Source organism: Eleutherodactylus coqui, chromosome 3 (assembly GCF_035609145.1).
Source record: "Eleutherodactylus coqui strain aEleCoq1 chromosome 3, aEleCoq1.hap1, whole genome shotgun sequence".
Taxonomy (NCBI): domain Eukaryota; kingdom Metazoa; phylum Chordata; class Amphibia; order Anura; family Eleutherodactylidae; genus Eleutherodactylus; species Eleutherodactylus coqui.
The window spans coordinates 132663716-132687456 of record NC_089839.1 but is presented as its reverse complement, the minus strand read 5'-3'; the positions used below and the strand labels follow the sequence as shown (position 1 = coordinate 132687456).

Here is a 23741-nt window from a genome sequence, read left to right as displayed (position 1 = left end):
CATTTCAGTGCAGTTTCCGTACTGACGGCTTCCATTGAAGTCAATGGAAGCCGTCCGATCTGCGGCCCATCCGCAATTGACATTGCAGACGGGCCAGATTCCGTGGGAAAGCAGGAGTTTGAAAAAAACACTAAACAAAAGAAACTCTACTGCGCATGTGTGCCCGTCGGCACTTTTACACACTTTCGTAGTAAAGGAAAAAAAGACGACAGGTAAGTGTCGTCAGCCGTGGGCAAGGTCCGATTCCGCTGTGGGCTCCCGTATGCAGAATCCGACCCGCCCGTATACATGAGCCCTTAAGATAATTATTTAACGAGTTTTCAGAAAATCAAAACTCATTGAAAAGGCAGAACCTGCAAGTTTTATAACTCATACAACAGGATACAACATGAATTTCAAAAGACGTCATGTACAGAGAGGACGTAAAAAGAATGTTATAACTGTTTGGGAAGCAAGGTGGTAGTGCATGACCATGTAAACTAGGAAAAATTCTGTGGATGTCTAGTCATGGACATAATACTCAGATTTCAGAATACAGTTCAGTGTATGTCCAAAAACACCATCGATTAAGCACCATGGTTTATTGGTGTTCACAAAAAATGTACCATCCATCCATCCATCACAGGATGTTACGTAAAGAATGTCTATATATTTAAGATGTCCTGTTCCGCATAGCAACAGCTATATACACTATGAGCATGTCATACCAATGAAAAACAAAACTCATAGAAAGCAGGAGAGGAGGTTGGTAGGGTCTTATAGGTATAGTTTTTTCCCTACCAATATGCTCCAGGCATACCATATTACAGAGGAAATACTTTAGGGTAAAAATATGGTGACTTGTGGTGGCATCAAAGAACAGTACATGAAGCGCCTACAGGTTAGTATTATGGCCAATTTGTACTCTGTGCACCACTGGACAGGTCCATACACAGGGCATTGCTGTGCATGAGATCTGGAAGAATAGCTGGTGCCACACGGTAAGGTAAACTAACATCTCATATGCTGTTACTTTAGATTGTGAATTGGCTGGGCATAGTTTATTTGTAGCTGAAAATGATAAAAAATAGAATCAAAACATGCTTAAAGCATAAGTCTCATCTATTCTAGTATTATAGCAGCAATGTGTCACGATCCATCACATAAATGGTGTAAGAAAGGTTTTAAGATAGATGCTTGGTTAAATAGAGGACTACAACAATTTATACCAAGAAACCTTCCTAAACAAGGACTAGTAATTATTTGGAAATTATAGTACTAGTATTTCTGGTGGTGCAAAGCACAACACAGCTGTGCTACATGGTACATCCATTATGATCCACACACATCACACACACAGCTCTACTACATGCATCCTAATTCACACACATCACACAGCTGTGGTACATCAATGCTGATTTCCAGACATTACCAGCTCAGCAGACTCCTGGATACAGTGATCAGCCTCTGGTCATGTGATCCCTGACTCCACCCACACAGGTGATCACATGACGGCATCATCACAGGTCCTGGTGGCTGCTGTCGGCTTATCCAGTATACAGTACTTTCTACCAAACTGCATAATGGCTCCTCCCACAGCAGTGACATCACCGCAGGTCCTTCAGCCCAACGGATCTCTGTGGTGGCGGTAGGTCAGTGTTTTCTGTCAGGACTGCTGAGTTGTGTCTAAGATAATAATGGCTTGGCTGTATTCTCATTTTGTTATTTTTGTCCTCCCCTTCCAAGAGCCCTAACTTTGTGTTTTTTTTCTGTCGGTCAGGCTCTGTGTTTTATATATGTACAGTACACCCACACACACAAACATATACACGCACGGTCAAGTGGTTGTTAGTAGTTTGATTAATATAGGTCATTTAATTGTAATGGTGCTGTAAATGTACTTACCCGCTGATTCTGCTGGGACTACATGCAATCGCATCATGCTACCTACTTGTGTTGGCAATGTTTCTGCAAAGCTGATAACTTTGAAGTCTTTACTCTTAGCAAATTCTAGGAACTCGTCATTTAGTTCTTTCAGTGCTGGAGAATCTTTTGGAAAAGGTATTAGTTAATTCACTTTTTACCTTGAAGCACATTCAGAAATGAGTAGACTTTAAAGTAAAAACCAAAAAAGCAGAGGAGAGAGACTATTCCTAATATATCCTAATACATATCTTACACACAACAGTGTAGCACAGTGAGTTATCCCTGCTTACATAACTCCTAGTACTTCTATAGGAGATAAAGAAACAGAGTAACACAGCGAGCTTGTCTGTTTCCGTAATCCTGGCCACCTCTGCATTGAATTACAGCCTGAAGAGGCATCCAGAGGCAGCCTCACTAGACAGGATGGATTCAAGGACCTCCGTTCTTGTGATAGGTGCGGTTCCCAGAGGTGAGACCTACATTTATCAGGAATTTATGACATATCCACAGCATATGACATAAAAAAAACCGCACAAACATGTAAAAGTAAAAAGACACAGAGACCTAAGTGACTTACACCCGTTCAGTCAAAAGAAATGGGCAAAACGTCAGGGAAATCATCGTGATAAGCTTGTGAAGGCCATGTCAACTGTTTGATTAAAGTTAAATAATGCAAATGTACCATTGTGTTTAATATCGCAATATTTTTCTGACTATCTTTTGCTATTCACTTAAGTAAAAGATATTCAAATACCTTTTAAAAAAAGGTACCGTATATATAAAAAAATAAATAGATAAAAAAGGTATTCTAGAGGTAACACCTATATTGGCTAACCAGAAAAATGACATATCTGAGCTTTAGGAGCACAGAGGGCAAGGGCCCTTCATCAGGCAGGTTCACAAATGAGAAAGCACAACATTACATGATGTTGTAGCAAGAAATTTGACATGGGGTGAAACCTTAAGATAAGTCAGAGTAATAAAACTTTTCAGTATTAAAATTTTTAAATCTCTCACACTGCTCCGGTCCAGAAGAATGTATTTATATTTCTTTTTTAATGCATGTCTGTGCAAATTCATCCTGGATGGTAGTTTTAGCTTAGTTTCCCCAATGTAGAGCCTTTCAGAGAACCTTGTACACCGTATCATGTATAGCACATTGGAAGATATTCATATGAAAGTGTCAGTGATTTTATAGTCCCATTGTGTGTGGTAGGGAGACTTTGGAGGTAGGATGTGGGTTCAGGTCTTGCATTTTGTTGTTACAAGAGAAAGTGCCCATCTGTGATGGTGATGTGAGGACACTTCTAAGGAGGAGATCCTTAGGTGTACTGGATGTCTGTATGAGAAGAGAGGTAAAGATGCATATAAACACAAAGATGATGGCTCAAAAGATGGCTTTTGAGCGATCACTTTGCATAATCTACTAATTGGGTACTAATGCCTATTAGTACCAATTAGTAGCCTGTAGCCTTGTTCTGCCATGCTGATTATGGCTGAGACAATGTAATCCAGCTGTAATCAGCTCTCCCCAGGCAGAACACAAGCTGTGTGCGGTCTGTCTTATCAGCTGTTCTGCTGAATGACAGATTTCAAGCCGAACTGAGGTCCATCGTTCAGCAGAAAACAGAAATATGGGCACATTTACACGCAACAAGGAATCGCTCAAAATATGGCTTTTGAGCGAATTTTGAGCAAATCATTGTGTTTAAATGGGCTTTTAGTCTGTGAAGAATTCTTTCAGTATATGGTCTTGATGGAGTGTGTGTTGGAGATAAGCAGTGATTTTCCTCAAGATGTTCATCTGGGGGCCTACAGTCGTCCTCCTGTTTGTATTTCAGGAGGCTGCTACTTGGAATTTTTGTGGTCGTGTGGATCTACTCATCTATACACAATGGATGATAATTTATTCCTCAGATGACAATGAGGTTTCCAGTCTTTACTGTCTGAACAGATCCGAGCCTCTGTCATCTAAAAGCTTGTGAATGTAAATTTTGCTGGTTAGCCAATAAAGGGATCACCTCTAGAATATGTATGCTTTTTTATACAAGTAGGGTGGATTAAAAAAAAAGAAAAAAGAGGCAGAGAGTGCACAAGCACAGTCCTCCATGAAATAAAAGGTGAGAAGACGAAAGCTGGGTTACTTCACCAGGGATGTATGTAGACCCATGGGAACCTCCGACAACTCTCTGTGTCCAGAACCGCAGTAATCGAAGGAAGGTGGTTCGAAGATACAGGAACCGACAATTTCAATGGCAAAATACTTACATTGTGTTTATTGGAGGTTGGACCAATAACAACACAATAAAATAAAATACTAACAAAAATAAAATAAAGGGCTAAAGCACAGCCAATCCCCCCTTATTTCTATTTTTTCCCCACTTTTACTTTATTATTTTTAGAGTGATTTTAATATTATTTCATGTTCATTTTCCCCATCCAAACCTGCACATACAAGATTGTCCAAACCTTGTGGATAGTCTTCTCACCTACTAATTATTTTATTCCATGGAGGATTATCCTTGAGCTCCGTTTGCCTCTTTTATTGTTTAATTTACCCTACCTGCTATCCCAGATATGAACGTCCCAGATATGGATTGGACGTCTGCAACTGGCATTCTGCAACGTGGATGTCCACATTGAATGAGGGGATCCTCTGCTACCCATTGAGGTTTCATATAAAAGGCCATCCGGGCTGTCAAGTGTTGTGGAGCACCCTGTACATGCAGGGGCGTCACCACCACACCTGGCGAGTCGGTTTCTGCACATTTGTTTCCTATACCCAGGGATGCTGTCCTTTCTTTTTATACATTTCAAGTGTGCATTTTTATGCAAGAGTATTTAACATTACCTAAAAATCACTATTTTACTACCTGATTTGTCTCGATGGATGGTAATTTTTTTTTGAGAGGCTACATATTTCTATCATCATCTCTAACAATTGTCTCACCTTTGCTAAGCTCCTTAACTTCTATTGATGGAAATAGTAGTAGTCTTGCATTGACAGAATATTCCGCCAGTCGAGATCCGTGGTGAGGAACACTGTAAAAGGCAATCCCTCTTGTGTTCTTCACAAAATCTTGCATGTCTTCATCCCTTGATGCATTTACCAACATCTTTTTCACTAATAGTCCTGAAGGAAAATGGTTAAATGTTCTTTAGAGTAGATCATAGCCCCCAAGTTTTTTTTCATACTACTTCTGGTCTGGGAGTGGAGTGTGAAGAGTGCTTGGAAGTTGGAAAATTTTTGATTTGAAAATTGCTAATTTCTCAAAATGCTCTTAAAAATAAAATTAAAACATATCACCCCAAATTTACCACTAACATAAACGTACACTGTGTCATAAAAATAATGTCAATCACTTGGAAAAGTAAAGCACTCCAAAGTTATTATCACAACTTATTACAGATGACATGGCAAATTTGGGGGGAAAAAAAAGACCAAAACTGTGACAGAAAGGGGTAATATGTACTAAGTAAAGTTGTATGAAGGTAAGTGTACATCGTATTTGCTTCACCCACTTACCTCCCATGCTATGTGACACCCATATTATTGGCCGTTTCCCAACACCCGCCATCTTTAGTTTATTAAGGAGTTCAGAGCTTCTGTAAGCCATAGATTTCCTGTGACAGAAATAAACCTGCTCCAGCATTAAACAGCTTTTAAGTAAATAAAGTGTTAACACATTATAATGTAAACTTTTGGAGCTTTTTTTCAAAGAGCTTATTAGTTTCTGTATTAACAGTAAGCAAGTAATAATCATTCAAGCAATAACAAGGCTTTAAGTAATACAACAAAGGCCCTCGCTGAAAAAGCAATAGAGAAGGCACTACAGGACTCCGTATAACACATACAGATAACAATAAAAATCTAAATGATGGTTTCAGAAAGCAGGATTGTCAGAAATATAGGTAGTAGAAATCATACCCGGCAAATTGTTTTATGAAGGTAGTTACGGTGCTTTCTAATATACAGGACTCGCTTTTTTCTCAGGATACCCATTTGCTGGCAGTGATTTGGAAAATAGTCCATTGAATCGAGAGGCTGGAAACCAACACAGGCTTCATACTGCTCACAACTGAAAGTTTGCTACAACTGTTCAAAGTCTAAGCATTACTTTGTGAACCAAGCGGCCTGGATTCCGGTAATTACCTGTGCTTCTGATTACATCAGAGAAGAGGTTGAAGAATAGAAACACACAAAAAAAGGCACAGGGTGAATCAAAAGCCATGGCTACCTGGAATACCTTCTGAACGATGAGAGTTACCAGTACGAAAATTTGTAGAACACTTAGATGGGTGGGGAAACACTCGGCCCTATGACGATGCCTGTTGGCCATCTTGGATTCAGTCCAAGAAACTTCAATGAAATGGGGGTCATGGGATACATGGTTTAAAGGCAGAATTTCATCTGAAGTTGATAAGTGCAGTTGTTTTTTTCAACATCTGCAACAATTTATCTTATGGATGATACTTTTAATAATACTCAACATGACATGTTAAATAATGTGGTATAGAAAATACTAATAGCATATCTTTTCAGGTACCAGAAGATGCCGTTAACAATCCAGGACAGAACTGAGATCATCCTGATGGTCGATAACAGATATTCATACATTAAGATTATGTATCCTGAACATACAAAGTAATATTAGCAATCCAAAGAAAACTAAGGCCCCCTGTCCATGGCAGTGATTTCGCCGGGGGTAAATTGCTGGCGAATGACGCCGGCTGAAGCTTTCCATAGAGTTGCTATGGAAAGCGCCGGCCCCATGTCCACGGGCAGAGAATCATTGCGATTCTCTGCTCGCGGCCGTCAATTTACAGCATGCTGCGAATTGCCCCGATTCTGTTAGATAGACTGACCTGCGGAGATCTGTCTGCTGGTTCCTGCTCTCGGGCGGAGGCTCCCGCAGGACTTCGCAATGCCCGCGGACAAGGGGCCTAAGTGTACGCTACGTATTCTTGTAGTTCAGTCACTAACATATAATGGGATGGCTTTTAGATGAGATCATTGGATTTGGAAAAATAATAAAGCTTGTGAATCAGGGTAGTTTACAATTACCTGTGATTGTCTTCAGGACATTTCACATTCCAGTCACTTAGATGAGTATCGTATTCCACAGAAATAATTCTTAAAGTAGGGCAGTCTACCGCTAGCCAGTCCTAAATAACGAGAAGATGTCACAAACACTCATAGCAATCAGGCCAATATTTACTTCACACCAGCTTTTTACATGGTTTTGTCATAATTAATGTTCTTTAGATTACTCAGGTGTTGACCTTTAGGCAAAAATAGCACTTGGCAAAGAGCCGACAGGTAGATTTGAATGTTTTGAAATAATTATTTTAAGTTCTTACTACTATACTAGACATTTTTCCAAAGAATGCAAGCTGTAGTAAGTAGTCAATTTTGCTTTAGCAAGGAAGTTGCTGCCAGCTAGCCATGTTACATTACAATGGCAGCTCTCTGCTCTGGTTCTTAGAGTCTCTCTAATAGGTCACATGGATATAAGTTGTCTTACTGGGAGAACCCACTTAAGAGCAATGCAAGACAATGTCTATGATACAAATGTTAAGTGCAAACTCTCAAAAGGAGGTGTGGATTTGATTGAGCACCAAATGTAGATGTGACTACTTCTCTGTTTCAGTACTGTTTTTATGTAGTCTAAATGCAAGTCTAAAGAAAAGAAAAATCTTATGACGCAGTCAATTTTAGTTTTGGACCTAAAGATACCCAGTTTACTGTCAGGGGACCCTTCTAACTAAAAATGAAGGTCCAAAGTGAACAACCAATTTAAAGCCTTTGCAACCACAGACAGTAAATTTATGCCACTGCTGCTTAGTCTCTGTGCAGCAGTGACGTAAGTTTATCACAGCCTCCCACAGCAGGTAAAACACCTAACACAGCCTATAACTAAGAGCAGGTTTGGGAGCGGTCATCAAGATGTAATTGGAGAAGGTTCCAATGTCTATCAGTGACAGCCTATCACAGAGCTACCTGGGAAACTTTGTCAGCGCTTCTTCAGAGTCTCTCCCCTTTTTCCTCCTTTGCTTTCCTGTTAATGTGAAATTGGAGGAGAGCCTACCATGTAAAAACCGTGTAAAAACACCAGACATTAACCCCCACATTAATTACAAATCACCTACAATAGTGAGTGCAGGCGATTGTATACTCTAGTAGTAATTTTTTAATAATTCATATAGAAAAAAAAATTAATTCTTACAGGTATGTGCACATGTAGCGGATTTTAACGTGAATCAGCACCAAACTCTGCAGCAAAATCCACACAGATTTCAACATCAATCTGTAGCTAATTTCAGGCTTTCAAATGTAGGGGTAAAGTCTGTTACAGATCAACGTCAAACTCTGCACAAAAATCCACACCAGTGGTGCAATGCAGAATTTGATGTGGATTTTCCACTGTGAAAAATCTGCACCAATACTGCTACATGTAACCATATCCTTTATTACATAAATTAAAATAAATCATTTAATCTAATCATCAATATTATGTATAAAAATTATTAAATTAAACTATAAAAGATTAAAAATATACAGCAAAATTTTAAATATTAGCAAGCCTTCTAAATTGCTCAAAAACATAAAAAATTTTTTTTCAAAAGTGATTCAAAATAAACAAGTGGAAATGTTTAACATGCAGTATATGTGTATGTATGTGACATACTGAATTTGATGAAAAAAAAAAAAAAAAACACCACGAAAAATTTAGGACAATTTTCCTCAATTTTGGTGTTTTTAACAAATATAAATCACATCAGTCTACTTCTTTTACCGCTTAAGTACAACACGTGACAAAAAAAAACCATGTCAGAATTACTTGGATGTGTAAAACCTTTACAGAGTTCTCCTCTGTTAGTGACACAAATGCCAGATTTCCAAAATGTGGCCTGGTCATTAAGGCATAAACAGGTTTGGTCTTGATTAGACAATTGCCAGCAGATTACTCTGATGACGTTGTCAGGCTCTGCCTATGACTCCCTTCGCAATATGTTAGGGAAGACCACTCTCCAATACATTTTTTTGAAAATCACAAGGACTGATGTTGAATCGAGGGCGGGGGCAAACATTCTCTAACATTTCATCTGGAAAGGTTTCCACTCTCCTTCCTACCATGATAAGGCCCTTCTTGTGATTAGAATACACATACAAAACAGTGGATCTTCTGAACAATGTGATCAAGTGCCCTGATATCTATAGGTGTCGTCCAACTTTCCCTAAACAAGTGAAAACAAGGATAGGGTATGTGATGTTAACTTCACATGTTCCCCCAGAACTTAGTAGATGTCGACTAGTTAGTAATACAGGCAGATATAGAATTATAGTTGTTCGATTAGTAAACATTACATAGTCACCTCCACCTCTTCTGCTACATATCTAAAACTTTTGTATTATTGGAGGTACACTTTTAAAAACTCCTATGTCTTGCTGCTGTGAACGCCTGGTAACGCTTGAGAAAAAGGGAGATACCTCTGGCCAGTTGACCCACTTGCCCCCTTAATACTCCAACCCAGCTTTGACAGCAACCCCCAAATCACACTGTAAGCTGCCTCTATACTGTAACACATTCAAAGCTAATCACAGTCTTACAAGACAGAACAGCTATAACACGGTATGTGATTACAGAGAATACAGGACAGACAGCACTTCTAAACCAATGATGATTGAAATGAAAAAAAAAACCACTACCTTTTTTTCTTTCCTCAGTATATACAGACATCTGCTCCCAAATATAAAGTCATTGGGTAGTTTGCAAGTGATTAAACAACTACTGAATATATTAGTGTTGCTATATTTTTAATCACTTCTGTGTGAATAAGATTTGCCTCCATACTTGTAAATCTAGGTGAAGAAAGTGATTAAACTACCTTTGGAGAGAAGAATGGCAACCAGCGGCGCCAAAGCAACAAAGGGAACCCCGTGGACCTCGCAGACCACAGACCTGAAACCCAGACGACCGTCAGGATCCCCTACTTGTTGAACCGTGATGTGTGGGCGGGCCCGTCTGTCTCTTGCCCCCTGACAAGGTGCTGGAAGGGGGGTTTTACCCCCTCAGACGGGCTCCGCCACACACGAATACATGGGTTTCGGTCTCTGGACCGGGTTATAGTAGTTAACAGTTAGACTGCCTCCATGTTTCTCTCTTCTCCAACTGAACTCCTTCCTCCTCTCACTAAAAGCTATCTTGCTTGCAGGAAATATTTAGGCCTTAATCATGTTTAATTCCCCTGTTGGGGATATACTATTGTTCTGTGGGGACTGACCGGGGCGCCTACCCGCCGTCTCCTTCCTCGCTTCCAATTAGGCAGGACGACACGAAGTGTGGTCCGTCACCTGGCGACTACCCAGCGTTAGCCCAGAAGGCCTCGGAATAGCCCCGGGACCTTCACTACACTACCTTATTTCTTTCTCTTGTTTTCGCACTCTCTCTCACTGCTTTTCGCTCCTCCTCCCCTTCCATCACCCATGCAATCTTACCTCTCCTTCTCTTCTCCCATCCCACACGCCCTCCCTGCCCCACAATGGCCCACGGTAGCTGTCACTGTGTTATGGGATAATGGATAAACTGACATTTTGCTCCTACAATGCTAGGGGCCTAAACATGCCAGCTAAAAGAGGTCAGATTCTCCATCATCTACATAAAAACAAAGTAATGATAGCAATGTTGCAAGAAACTCACTTCCTCACAGGTAGCACTCCTAATTGCATCTCCAAATTCTACAATACGTGGTACCACAGCCCCCACCCAGAGAGAAAAGCATGTGGGGTCTCGATTGCCTTTCACAAACAATTTCCCCATCAGCTCTTATCCTCCGAGATTGACGCGGAAGGGCGTTATATCTTCCTAAAAATTTCTTCCAGCAATAAAATATTAACAATTGCAAATGCTTATTTCCCTAACCACTCTCAGGTGTCCTTCGGTGTCCGGATCATTGAGAAGCTCTCAAGATTTGCTGCGGGCTCCCGAATAATCCTCGGCGGGGACTTTAACCTGTGCCTCAATCCAGAGCTGGACTCATCAGCGGGTAGGACTGGGGTCTCTACACTTGCACTTAAACTCAAAAGGGGCCTAGCCTCCTTAAAATTAGTAGACCTATGGCGAATCTTACATCCAAACACAAGGGACTACACCTACCATTCTGCCATACACAATAGCTACAATAGACTAGACTATCTACTCATTTCTCAAGACCTACTGGACCTGTCCCCTGACAGCTCCATTGGGATCTTTTTGTGGTCAGACCACGCTCCAGTGTTTGGGACCCTCCAGGGCCTAGGGGAAAAAAAAGAGAATCACACATGGCGTCTCAATGATAATCTCCTAAACGACCCAACGTGCGCGGAGGCGATTAGACAGGCAATACAGGACTTTTCCAGCATACACGAGACTGACTCCACATCTTCTCCCAAAATGTGTAATTAGAGGAATCCTTATTTCCCATGGGGCCAGATTAAAGAAGGAGCGGGTGAAAAACCTGAGGCTCTTATTAACAAGACTTGACACCCTCGAAAATTCTAACAAAAAACCCCCTACAGAAGTACTAAGAGCAGACATTTCAGACACCCGGAAGAAAATCCTCTCCATCCTGGACCAATACTCACTTTGCTCCAGAGATAGGAGACGGGGGGGGGGGCTTCTACGAATTCGGAAATAAATGTGGCCGGGGGTTGGCCAGGGCCCTCCATCCCAGGACGTCTACACCTTATATAGCCTCCCTAAACTCTCCCAGAAAAGGTCAGATTTATTCCACCGCAGACATATTAGAATGTTTCAGATCATACTATCATGATCTTTACAATCTATCGGAAAATAGGGGAGCAGTGTCCCAGCAAAACCCCCCAACCATAGAAGACTACCTTAATAGACACGCACCCGGAACTATTTCAAGGGGGGACACAGATAGTCTCGAGGAAAGCTTTACGGAGGGGGAGATCCATGATGTAATTAAAGATCTTAAACTAGGCAAGAGCCCGGGACCAGATGGGTTCACCCCCCGATTCTACAAAACATACGGGAGTCTACTGGCCCCCCTCTTGCTGAAATCCTTTAACTCTGTCTCGGACTTATGCCCATTCCCACAGCAGGCTCTACAAGCCATAATAACAGTTATCCCTAAACCAGGGAAAGACCACTCATCCTGCAGTAATTATCGCCCTATTTCATTAATAAATATAGACACCAAGATATTCGCCAAAATTCTGGCAACCCGCCTGAAACCACTCATCCCAGCCTTAATTAATAAAGAGCAGACTGGATTTGTCCCAGGACGGGAGGCGAAAGATAATACGATCCGTTCTGTCTCCCTAATCTCTAGAGCCCGTCTCGCGGGGAGCCCCCTGTGCCTCTTGTCAGTAGATGCTGAAAAGGCGTTCGACAGAGTGCACTGGGGGTTCTTGGAAGCAACCCTTCGAAATTGGTGTGGGACCTAGGTGTCTGTCCTGGATTATGGCATTGTACCGATATCCCACAGCGTGTGTCAGAGTTAACGGATCTCTTTCCTCCCCCCTAAAAATCAACAATGGAACAAGACAGGGCTGTCCATTGTCCCCCTTCCTATACGTCCTGGTGATGGAGTCCCTGGCCAACGCCCTCAGAGCCAACCCTGATATACAAGGCTACAGAACAAGCGCATCAGAGCACAAATTGGCTCTGTTCGCGGATGACCTTCTGGTATATCTTACCAACCCGAGAATTGCCTTACCAGTAATTCTATCAGAACTTAGATGCTTTGGTCGGGTCAGTAACTTCAAAATTAACGCTCACAAATCTGAAATTTTAAATATAACAATTCCATCAGATGAAGCTACGAGCCTAGAGTCCTCCTTCAACATAAAATGGAAGGGTGATCACATTAACTACCTTGGAATCGCATTAACTAGCGACCCAAACGATCTGTTTAACCTAAATTACAAACCGATTCTGGCTAACTTAGGAAGGGACCTTAAAAAATGGCGCCCCCTTACCATCTCCTGGTTCGGGAGAATTAATGCTTTAAAAATGGACTCCCTCCCTAAGTTTCTATACCTCTTCACAACCCTCCCATTAAAGCTGCCTAAATCGTACTTTGATAAAATACACCAGATATCTTGCGACTTCGTCTGGGGTGGCTCCAGGCCCCGGGTGAGATTCAAGACTCTAATACGCCAAAAGAGAGATGGAGGAGTGGGCCTTCCAAGTTTCTCTTTATACCATAAGGCATCCATCTGCAATTGCATTCTGGACATCATTCACAATAGGACATCCAAGCTCTGGGTCGAACTCGAACACGAGAGTATCCCCTCGCAAATCATGGGCCTCTTCTGGCTCTCGCCAATCGCATCTCGCAGAGTCACACCTATACCACCTCTGACAGGTCGGCTACTGGACACCTGGAACAGTTTCGCAAATCGCTTTGGACTAGTTTCCAGACCAGGTCCCCTTACCCCCCTGTCAGGGAATCCAGAATTTCCCTTGCTAAACGAGAAGCTCTCCCAACTACCAGAGGGGACCTGTCCTCCCCTGCGAATTAGAGATGTCATTTCCACGTCAGGGGTTAAGCCTATGAATGAGATCCTGGGAGATGGGGTCTCCAGACCTGGAGCGTGGCTAAGATACCTTCAAATAAGACATTTTGTCCAGATCCAGGGACCCGTGGAAGCTCTCTGTTCTCCTCTTTCCCAGTTTGAGAAACTCTGTGTGGCTCCCACGCCGATTAGGTCCGGGGTCTCGGTAATGCACCATCTCCTCGTGTCGGCAGAGACTCAAAATGATGCTGTGGCTTTTAAGGGGAAATGAAAGAGAGAGCTGGGGAAAACTTTCCTAGAGGAAGAATGGCTTAAGTCCTTTGTCTTAACCCACACTCTAACAACCTCATCTAAATTTCAAGAAACCAACTACAAACTACTCTCACAGTGGTACAGAACACCCACAACTCTGGCCAGGATGTATCCCCAGACCCCAGATACCTGCTGGCGCTGTTCCCGGGGAAGAGGTAGTCTCCTCCATATCTGGTGGGAGTGCCCTTTGGTCTCCCCCCTCTGGAGCGATATAACTAACCTCTATAACGCTATCTTCAGGGACTCGGTAGTCCTTACACCGGAGGCGGCACTACTATCTATACTCCCTGGCTCCATAACCAAAAACAAAAAAAGCCCATTCAAATTCTTCCTAATAGCCATGAGACAAATAATTCCACGGCTCTGGAAGTCTCCCTTACCTCCCTCGAGGATCCAATGGCTGGAGACTGTGGACCATATAGCACAAATGGAGGAAATAATGGCTCGAGACGAGAACAAAAGAGAGATACTACTCAATCTGGTCAGCTTGGATACTATTTCGCAATTCCAACGACCTAAAGACCTGGCTCCAATCGGGCGTTGTCCCAACCTGAATCCACTATCCCTAAGGTACACATTACTAAAACACAAGTTGCTTTAGTGTGGCCATTAGTGCTCCACACCCCCCTCCCTCACCCTGCCCCACTGACCCATCTTCCCCCCCCCACTCTGTCCTCTATTATCTATTTCTTTCTCTTTTTCTTTCACTACTAATCTCCACTATGTTAATCTAGTTATTTCTTTCGCTAGTTTATACGAAATGTTATTTGAACGACATTTATGACAAAATGACAAAATGCACAAGAGCCATTGAAGCAATGTGTATATCAAGTTAATACGTTATTCTCTCGAAATTGTTCATGTGTGCAAACCCAATAAAAATATTTTGAACCATAAACTACCTTTGGCCAACATTCTGTATAGTTTTCTTCCTGAGCAGTACTTTCATCCAATCGTTGATCGCGATCTTGTTGGCGCCAGGTTTTAAAGGCTGCTCCCAACAGACCATGAACAAAAAGAATATCTGCTTTTATGAGTTGGCTACAGAGAGAATTTTAAGAGAAAAAAACAAGATATTTTAATATGACTGAGGTCAAGAAAAAGACACACAATGAACTGCATGCAAATAAGGACACAACTATAAACAAAAAAATTGAGAGGAAATACAGTCACTCATTGTCAAAAAACCAACCCCTCCCGTAAAAGCAGTTACCAGATGGAATCAAACTTTGTGTGATTCTAACGTTGATATAAGGGATTGCAATATCAGAGCAAAAGCATAATTTCCTGTGGAAAACTGACCCCTTGAAGGGAGGCTCTAGTACCCTGTTGTACCGCCTCTAGCTTGGATACAACATGTGATACAGGCAGGCATAGAAGTTCTAGTACCCTGTTGTACCTCCTCTAGCTTGGATACAAGATGTAATATGTGGTGGGCATGGTGGCTTTAGTCCCCTGTTGTACCATCTCTAGCTTGGATACAACTTGTGATACGGACAGGCATGGAGGCTTTAGTACCCTGTTGTATCGCCTCCAGCTTGGATACAAGATATGATACGGATGGGCATGGAGGCTCTAGTACTCTGTTGTACCACCTCCAGCTTGGATACAAAATGTGATGTGGATGGACATGGAGGCTGTAGTACCCTGTTGTACCACCTCTAGCTTGGATAGAAGATATAATATGGGTAGACATGGAGGCTGTAGTACGCTATTTGTCCACCCCTAGCTTGGATGCAAGATGTGAAATGGGCAGGCATGGATGTATACAGGCTCCGTATGGTATCCTGCAGCATATCGCTCTACATCTGCTGCAAACTCGCGAGCTGTGGAAATGGGCATCACAGATGGTCCCATACATGTTCTAATGGCGATAAATCTGGCCACCGGGCAGGCCACAGAAGTGTGACAGTGTTGTGGAGACATTCCTGTGACATCTTTGTGTGTGCAGCCAAGCATTATCCTGCTGGAAAATGCCTCTTGGAAGCCCTGCCACAGGAGGACCACATGTGGCTGCAGGATGTCCTGAACATATTACTGAGCTGTCATTGTCCCTCGTACCACTACTAGGGGTGACTGTCTTTTGTGATGGCACCTAGCCCATCACACCAGCAGTGGGGGCGCTGTGCAGCTCCACAGCAAAGGCAGGATTGAGGTGCTCACCCAGAGGTCTCCAGATATGAATACAGCCGTCGTAAGTGTCCAAACTAAACCTGGATAGGTTGCTGAAGAGAAACTGGTTGCATTACGTAGCAGTCCAATTTCATTGTTCACGACACCACTGCACACTGATGCGATGGTGGGTGCCAAAGGCCGTACATGTAATGGGCGCTGTGAGACCAAGTGTCCTTCAGTCAAGTGCTTGGAAATGGTTCTGACAGACACAGGGGTGTAACAATGTCACCACCTGTCTCTATATGGCGGACAATGAAACAGATGGAGCTGCTTATGCTTGTTGGATGATCAGACGATCCTCTCTACTGGTGGTCTGTCGAGCGTGTCGTCCTGAGCCCGGTCACCTTGTCTGCATGCCTTAACGCATCCACTGGTCCCAACACCTCCTAACAGTCAGGTCAGAATGGCTGGTGGGGGACAATTCATCGTTATGACCATCCTGCGTCTCACATCCCAATAATGTGGCCCCTCTCAGACTCTGGTAACTGGGTGAAATTTCTTCTGTGCGTTGTGGAGGCGTCTAGCGGTCAACAAGCTCTACACAAGCGGAAGAAGAGGTCACTACATGCAAGGAGCCTCTGAGAGCCTTTTATAGGACAAGGTGGAACAACTTTTAGGGCCTCCAGTGATAAGACCCTTCATCTAATCACACACAACTCTCATAATTTACATATCTGCCTGAGATGGAACTGCATGCCAAGTTTTGCAGCAAAACAACAACTCTTTTTAGGGGCTGGATTTTTTGTTTTACAAAGTGTACATGAAAATGATAGTTTGTGTAATGATTGCACAGTTCTCTCAAGTTTATAGTCCTATTTTTAAGTCTTTTAATTTAACAGTATCAAAAAGAATAAAGGTAAAAGGGAATGATATGCTGCTGTTGATAGGAATATCAATTGAGATAAATGCCGCCACAGATGTAACCTTGAAATGTTACATCTTTCCTAGCAATTAATGTTGCTGAATGTTTAGAAGTGACTATGGACTGTGAATGCCATCTGACTGTTTAATCAGAATAGGCCAGTGTGATAACAGGGATAACATGCCACTCATCATTTTCATCAGACCCGTACAAAACGCATCTTAATGCTTCCTCCAGAACACAACTTAAAAAATACAAATTCTGTTTGGATCAAGCTGTTACTCTGCAGCAATTCCAAGCGACTATTTTAGAGAGATTGTCCACCAGTTTTGTTTCTTTACACGAATATGGTTAATGTGACAGTAGGTCATACAGTACAGTAATAAAGCATACTTATTGTAAACGGTTTATTTCTCCCCTAATTGGTCAAAAGTTATCCACTGATTAAATTTTATGGTTTGTCATTATAGGGTCAAAGCTCTGGTCTTGCTGACAGCTCCAAATTCTGCTTCTCTTCCCAGCCATAATGTTACATAAGTAAAATTTTGGCTATCTGAAGACCCAACCAGTAGGGGAAATTTAGGAGTTTACTGAAGATACATTGTTATATTGAATTCTATAGCCGTTGTATGAATCTGTACATAGTAAGCTCCTCCTAGAGATGGTTGAATACAGTCAGAATTTTATCATTTAACCTATTAAGAATACAACCAATGTTGGCCTCATCAATGACTCTGCTTTATGACTTACATATACACTAAAAGAACATAAAGATGGTATTTAGTGTATGTTGACGGCACCAGAATGTCCTGGTGGAGTGAAGATTGACAGGGGATTGACGCCCCCTTGTCCCTGATAGGCTGCTCAGCTGGCAAGGCTGTAGGTCCTGGAAGGATAGTAAAGCTCCGCTGCAGCCAAGAAAACACTGAGGAGAAAGAGCGGTGAAGCGCCTTCTCCTGCAGTCCACAAGCACCCCTGGGCCAGTGTAATTTTGAGATGTCTGCCGCAGCTGTGAGTGCAGCCTGCCGGAGGAAGCCACTGTGACAGTGTGCCGGAAGCACAGTGCAGCACCACAGCAGGGATGGCAGAGTGGCGCGGAGCAGTAGCAATAGCATAGTCCGTGGCCGCACGGACACTTCGGCATTTGTTGTGCACGGGGGACACACCGTAAGCCACAACACTCTTTCCGACATGGTGACAGCAGGCAAGCGGCCGCCAGAACACAAAACACACCGTTGATGCGGCGGGGAGACATTGCAGAGAAGCATTGTGCCCCAGCAGCCTTCACTGTCCCATGTGCAGCCTGTACATAACGTTTTGCCCTCCCTGCTGGATTACGCTGAGAGTTCCTTTTATTCTTACAGCTCATTACGTAAGCCTACAGGGAAAACTTCTCCTCACTGTAAGCCTCCAGGGAGCATATATCTATATTACACTCAAGTTCGGCACTAACAACCAATCAAGTTGAATCAGGGAACTCAACCAACCAATAAGGTTGAATTAGACAAGCCAAACAACCAATGAGGTTGCTGGAATTGTGAATCAGAACCAATGAGGTTGCTGGAATTGCACCATAGTGCCGAACTTGAGTGTAATATAGATATATGCCTCCAGGGACGGCAATAAGCAATCTACACTCTGCAGCTAGGACCTTCAAAGCTTGACCCTATCAGGAGCTGGGGGTGTGAGAGGGGTGTTCCTCCTGTCAAACTCCTAGCTTCCTGGTGGCGTCAAGATACACTAATACCCATAGAGATAGTGTTTTTTGTCTTGAGGAAACCTGTTTAAGGATTCAAAATTTAATTTCTTGTGTCTCTTCATATTTGGAAGCCCGTTTATTCTCACTGACAAAGATGTTTGACACTTTTGAGTTAAATCTTATAAGCACAATTTTAAACTAACATAGTAACATAGCATGTTAGACTGGATGGACGTGTGTCTTTTTTCTGCCTATTACTTCCCCAATGTGGATCCGGAGGAAGGCAAAAAGACCCAATGGGGTAGAAGCCAATTTTCCTCATTTTAGGGAAAAATTCCTTCCCAACTTCAATCTGGCAATCAGAAAAATCCCCAAATCACTGACCCTCCTGAAGTAATTCGTGATATAACATGTAATACTGTAACGCTCAAGAAACACATCCAGACTGGTGCTACTCAACTCACGAAGCCGTCCCTTATCTTTAGTGTTCATCTGCAGCATGAGAAAGGATAAGGGAGGAAGACTGGATGCATGAAACCTGCCTCAGCCATCACGAGGTGTATTATTTCACGATACCTACACTCTCCTATCATCACAGGCCACGGCACCAATGGCAGCAATGCTGTACCACTTACTAGCGGCACCCTCCTTGAGCCCTGAGGTAGGGACTGCAGATACTCTTTGATGTTGGATGCATGGGTGACCAGACTTGAGGAAACATTAGCTTCTCAAGATGGATATAACAGTGTAATAACACTGTACATTTCATATGCAGTTCGGAATAGCTTTCTAGAGCAGATGTGTTGTCTGCCTCGACCTGTCTCCCCCCCCCTCCCCCTGGGCTTTTAGAGAACCATACAGATAACACATTTCCCAAGCTCCCTCCCACCAGCGCGAGACTTTTGCAGACTACTTGCGATATTTGAAAATGCCTGTTTGGGGTCCGATTTTGCAGTCACAGGACTGGGAGCGGAAGCTTGGTCTATCTTTCTACCCAGCCCAAGTGGCTACGACTTATGAGTTCAGATATTTAGAAGCAGGCTTTAAGCTCTTTTCGTGTTGATACATGGTACCCTGTAAATTGCACAAAATTTATGCTTCCTCACCCCCGACGTGCTGGCACTGTGGTACAGAAGTAGGTACCCTCTTACATGTTTTTCGGGACTGCCCCCAATACAGAATTTTTGGAAGGCTGTCCATTCTATTACCTGCAAAATGTTACACCTGCAGATTCCAGGTCTCCAACTCTATTCCTATTACATTTCTCGGATCTCTATTTAGGCACACACTGCAAATCTATACTTAAAACACTTTGTTGATGTGGCCCGCTCGTGTATCTCGGCTCTTTGGAAGTGTACTTCATCACCCTCCTTGGCTCACTGGGTCCACAAGGTGAAGTCGGTTGAGGGAGTAACTCACAGTCTCCTAGTACCATACCTGGGCCCCCCTGGGTAAGTTTCCAACACACAATACTGAGTAACCTTAGGCTCCATCTAACATACCAGCCGGAAGGGGGAAGAGGTGGTGACAAAATAAAAGAAACTGGAAAATACTGGATGCACTCAATATGGTATGTGAGTGCCTGTCAAGATGCTGGTCTTTCTCCATTACCCATCCTCCCCCCTCACTTCTTTTTTTGCTTCCCATCCGATCCTCCTTCCTCTCTTATGTTGCTTTACTCTATTAATACAGTTTATATTGCTTGATTACTGGTATCCTCTGATAACTTGAACTCTTATGTAATTATGCAAATTTGCTTTTCTTTTTAGCATAAAGTCATATCGTAGATCTAGATCCGAATGTTATAGTTACTGACTGCAGACTCTTCAATTAGAAGTTTGTACCATTCTCATTTCTTGACCAGAGTATATCACGATCTGCATTTATTGTTTGTTTTGAACTGTTGAACAGTTATTTGTGATGATACTCTCGTGGGATTCTCTTTTTTTTCTTTAAAAGGAAAAAAAGGCTTGAAATTATTAAAAAAAAAAAAAAAAAAGAGGCATCCAGGCCCTTTTTGAACTCTTATCAAATTCACCATCACTGCGTCCTCAGGCAGAGTGTTCCACAGGCTCACTGCTCTTACAGTAAAGTTGTGTAGAATCATAGAATGGTGGAGTTGGAGGGACCTCCAGGGTCATCTGGTCCAACCCCCTGCTCAGTGCAGGATTTACCAAATCATCCCAGACAGGTATTTGTCCAGCCTTTGTTTGAACACTTTCATTGAAGGAGAACTCGCCCCCTATCGTGGTAACCTCTTCCACTCATTGATCACCCTCACTGTCAAACTTTTTTTCTAATATCTAATTTTTGTCTCCCATTGCTTCTAGTCTTTCCTTGTGCAAATGAGAATAGGGTTGATCTCTCTGCACTGTGACAGCCCTTCAGATATTTGTAGACCGCTATTAAGCCTCCTCTCAGCCTTCTTTTTTGCAAGCTAAACATTCCCAGATCCTTTAACCGTTCCTCACAGGACATGATTTGCAGACCACTCACCATCTCTGTAACTCTTCTTAGAGCTTGTTCCAGTTTGTCTATGTATTTTTTTTTAAAGTGGGGTGCCCAGAACTGGACACAGTATTTCAGATGAGGTCTGGATCAGTAGAGGTGGATAATTACCTCAAGTGATCTAGACTCTATGCTTCTCTTAATACATCCCAGAACTATGTTTGCCTTTTTGAATGCTGCATGACATTGTTGACTCATGTTCAGTCTATGAGCTATTAGTATACCAAAGTCTTTTTCACATGTGCTGCTGCTTAGCCCAATTCCTGCCATTCTGTATGTGTTTTCATTTTTCTTGCCCAGATGTAGGACCTTGCATTTCTCCTTGTTAAATACCATTCTGTTAGTCGCCGTCCACTGTGTAAACTTTTCTACACCTTTTTGAAGACTCTCTCTCTCTTCCCAAGTATTAGCTATCCCTTCTAGCTTTATGTTGTCAGCAAATTTGATCAGTTTCCCATCAATTTTCTCCTCCAGATCATTTATAAAAATGTTGAACAACATTGGGCCTAGGACAGAGCCTTGTGGTACCCCACTTGATACATTCTTCCACTTTGATATGCAGCCATTTATGACCACTCTTTGAGTACAATCATTCCGCCAGTTGTGAATCCACCTAACAGCTGCCTTGCTGATCTGATATTTGGTCATTTTTTCAATAAGTATAATATGAGCTACTTTGTCATATGCTTTACTAAGGTCAAGATAAACTATATCTACCGCATTTCCCTGATCAACTCAGTCGCTGATACTGTCATATTAGGAAATTAGATTAGTCTGGAATGACTTGTTTGTTACAATCCCATGCTGACTTTGGTTAATTATTCCATTTTTAACCAAGTACTTGCATTAAAGGCTGTTTAATAATTTGTTCAAAGATCTTTCCTGGTATACAAGTCAGACTCACAGGCCTGTAGTTTCCTGGATCCACCTTCTTTCCTTTTTTGAAGACAGAGGCAACATTTGCCCTTTTCCACTCTTCTGGGACTTCTCCTGTTCTCCGGGAATTTTCAAAGATTATGGCGAGTGGTTCAACAATTACCTCCGCTGCTTCCTTTAGTATCCTAAGATGTAATTCATCTGGACCTTGAGACTTGAATTCCTTTAAGTTAGCTAAGTGTTCCCTCACCATCTCTCTGCTTACAGATAGCCTGCATTCTTTAATTCCCCCAATAGCACATGGAAGATGTTGATGTTCCATCTACTTTCTGAGAGAAAACAGATACAAAATAGGAATTTAAATGTTCAGCCTTCTCGACATCATTCTTAACCAATTCACCATTTTCATCAGGTAAGCATCAAATAGCATCTTTGACTTTTCTTTTGATTTTAACATACCCTCAAAATCCTTTTTTATTGCTATTTGCCTCTGTTGCAAGCCTCAATTCATTATGAGCTTTAGCTTTTCTGACACTTGCCCTACAGTTTCTGCAGAACGCATTATATTCTTCTTTAGAGGTCTCCCCCCCTTCATTTGATAAACATATTCTTTCCTCTGGACATAGAGGATGCTCTCTTGTTACTGTCTCAGTCCTGGGTATAATAGATGATGGAGAAATCTCTGTATCGTCCCCCTAGAAACAAGATCCCATAGAAACAAGACGCGCCCCTCTCACCAAAGATTGCAGAATTCTCTTGTTTTCCATACATTTGTTCCCACTAGACGTTGAGGATATCCCCTCTTGTTACTGTCACAGTTCTGAGTATAATAGATGATGGGAGAAATCTCTGTATTCTCCCCGGATATATCTATACACAGTTATTAGAGCGCCCCCTTGTTACAGTACTGGGTATAAATAGATAATGGGAGAGATCTCGGTACTGATGGCTGATGTATCTATGTTATTAGAGCGCCCCCTTGTTACAGTCTTGGGTAATAAAAATATAATAAAAAGCCATCAATAAGTTGTATGTACTCCAAAATGGTACCAACAGAAACTAAAGGACGTCCCGCAAAAAACAAGCCCTTGCTTAACTATGTAGATAGAAAAATAAAAAAAGTTATGGCTGTCAAAGGAAGGCATCAGAAAAGAATTTAAAAAAAACTAAATACCTTTGGGAAAAATTAAAAGTAGTACAGCAAAAAAAACTATAAAATTTTGTGATGTAGTAATCGTACTGACCTATAGAATAAAGTTATAACATTTTTGCTGCAGTGTGTATACCATAGAAACAAGACCCTTCCCCTGCTCCCAAAGATGGTGGAATTCAGCTTGTTTTCTATTTCCCTCCCCTTAGAATTTTTAAAAAGTCTTTGGTACTACTAAATGTACCATATAATGTACTGATTGAAAAATACATCTCATCCTGCAAAAAATAAGCCCTCAGACAGCCAAGCTGAAGGATAAATAAGAGCAACGATTTTTTTTTTTAATTGGAAAAAACTGAAAATGCGATAAAAAAAGTGGTTAAGTGGTTAATAACCACCCTCTGCTTTCTATCATTGGGCCAGTTACTTACCCATTTACACACATTTTTGCCCAGATCAAGCATTCTCATTTTATATATCAACCTTTTAAGCTGGACAGTATCAAATGGTTTGGAAAAGTTCGGATACACAAGATCCAATGACTCTCCCCAATCCAAGCAATTACCTTCTCGTAGAAGCTGATCAGATTGGCTTTACAGAAGCGATCTTTCACAAACCAATGCGGATATGGAGTTATACAGTTATACAGCCAGTTATACAGGATAGCATCAACTACAAACATTTCAAACAATTTACCTACAATGGAGTAAGACTTACTGGCCTGTAG

The 23741-nt window shown here is 42.0% G+C and overlaps 1 protein-coding gene across 1 annotated transcript in view; it reads right to left on the bottom strand.

The window, feature by feature from the left end:
• Positions 1-23741, bottom strand: part of SERAC1 (serine active site containing 1) — a gene marked incomplete at its 5' end in the record, with an annotated part of 58670 nt that overhangs the window by 1898 nt on the left and 33031 nt on the right. Inside the window, 5 exons of the mRNA XM_066594879.1 lie at positions 1885-2028; positions 4856-5038; positions 5432-5529; positions 6971-7071; positions 14647-14785. Coding sequence (XP_066450976.1) covers positions 1885-2028; positions 4856-5038; positions 5432-5529; positions 6971-7071; positions 14647-14785 — 665 coding nt within the window. The remainder of the gene's footprint in view (positions 1-1884; positions 2029-4855; positions 5039-5431; positions 5530-6970; positions 7072-14646; positions 14786-23741) is intronic.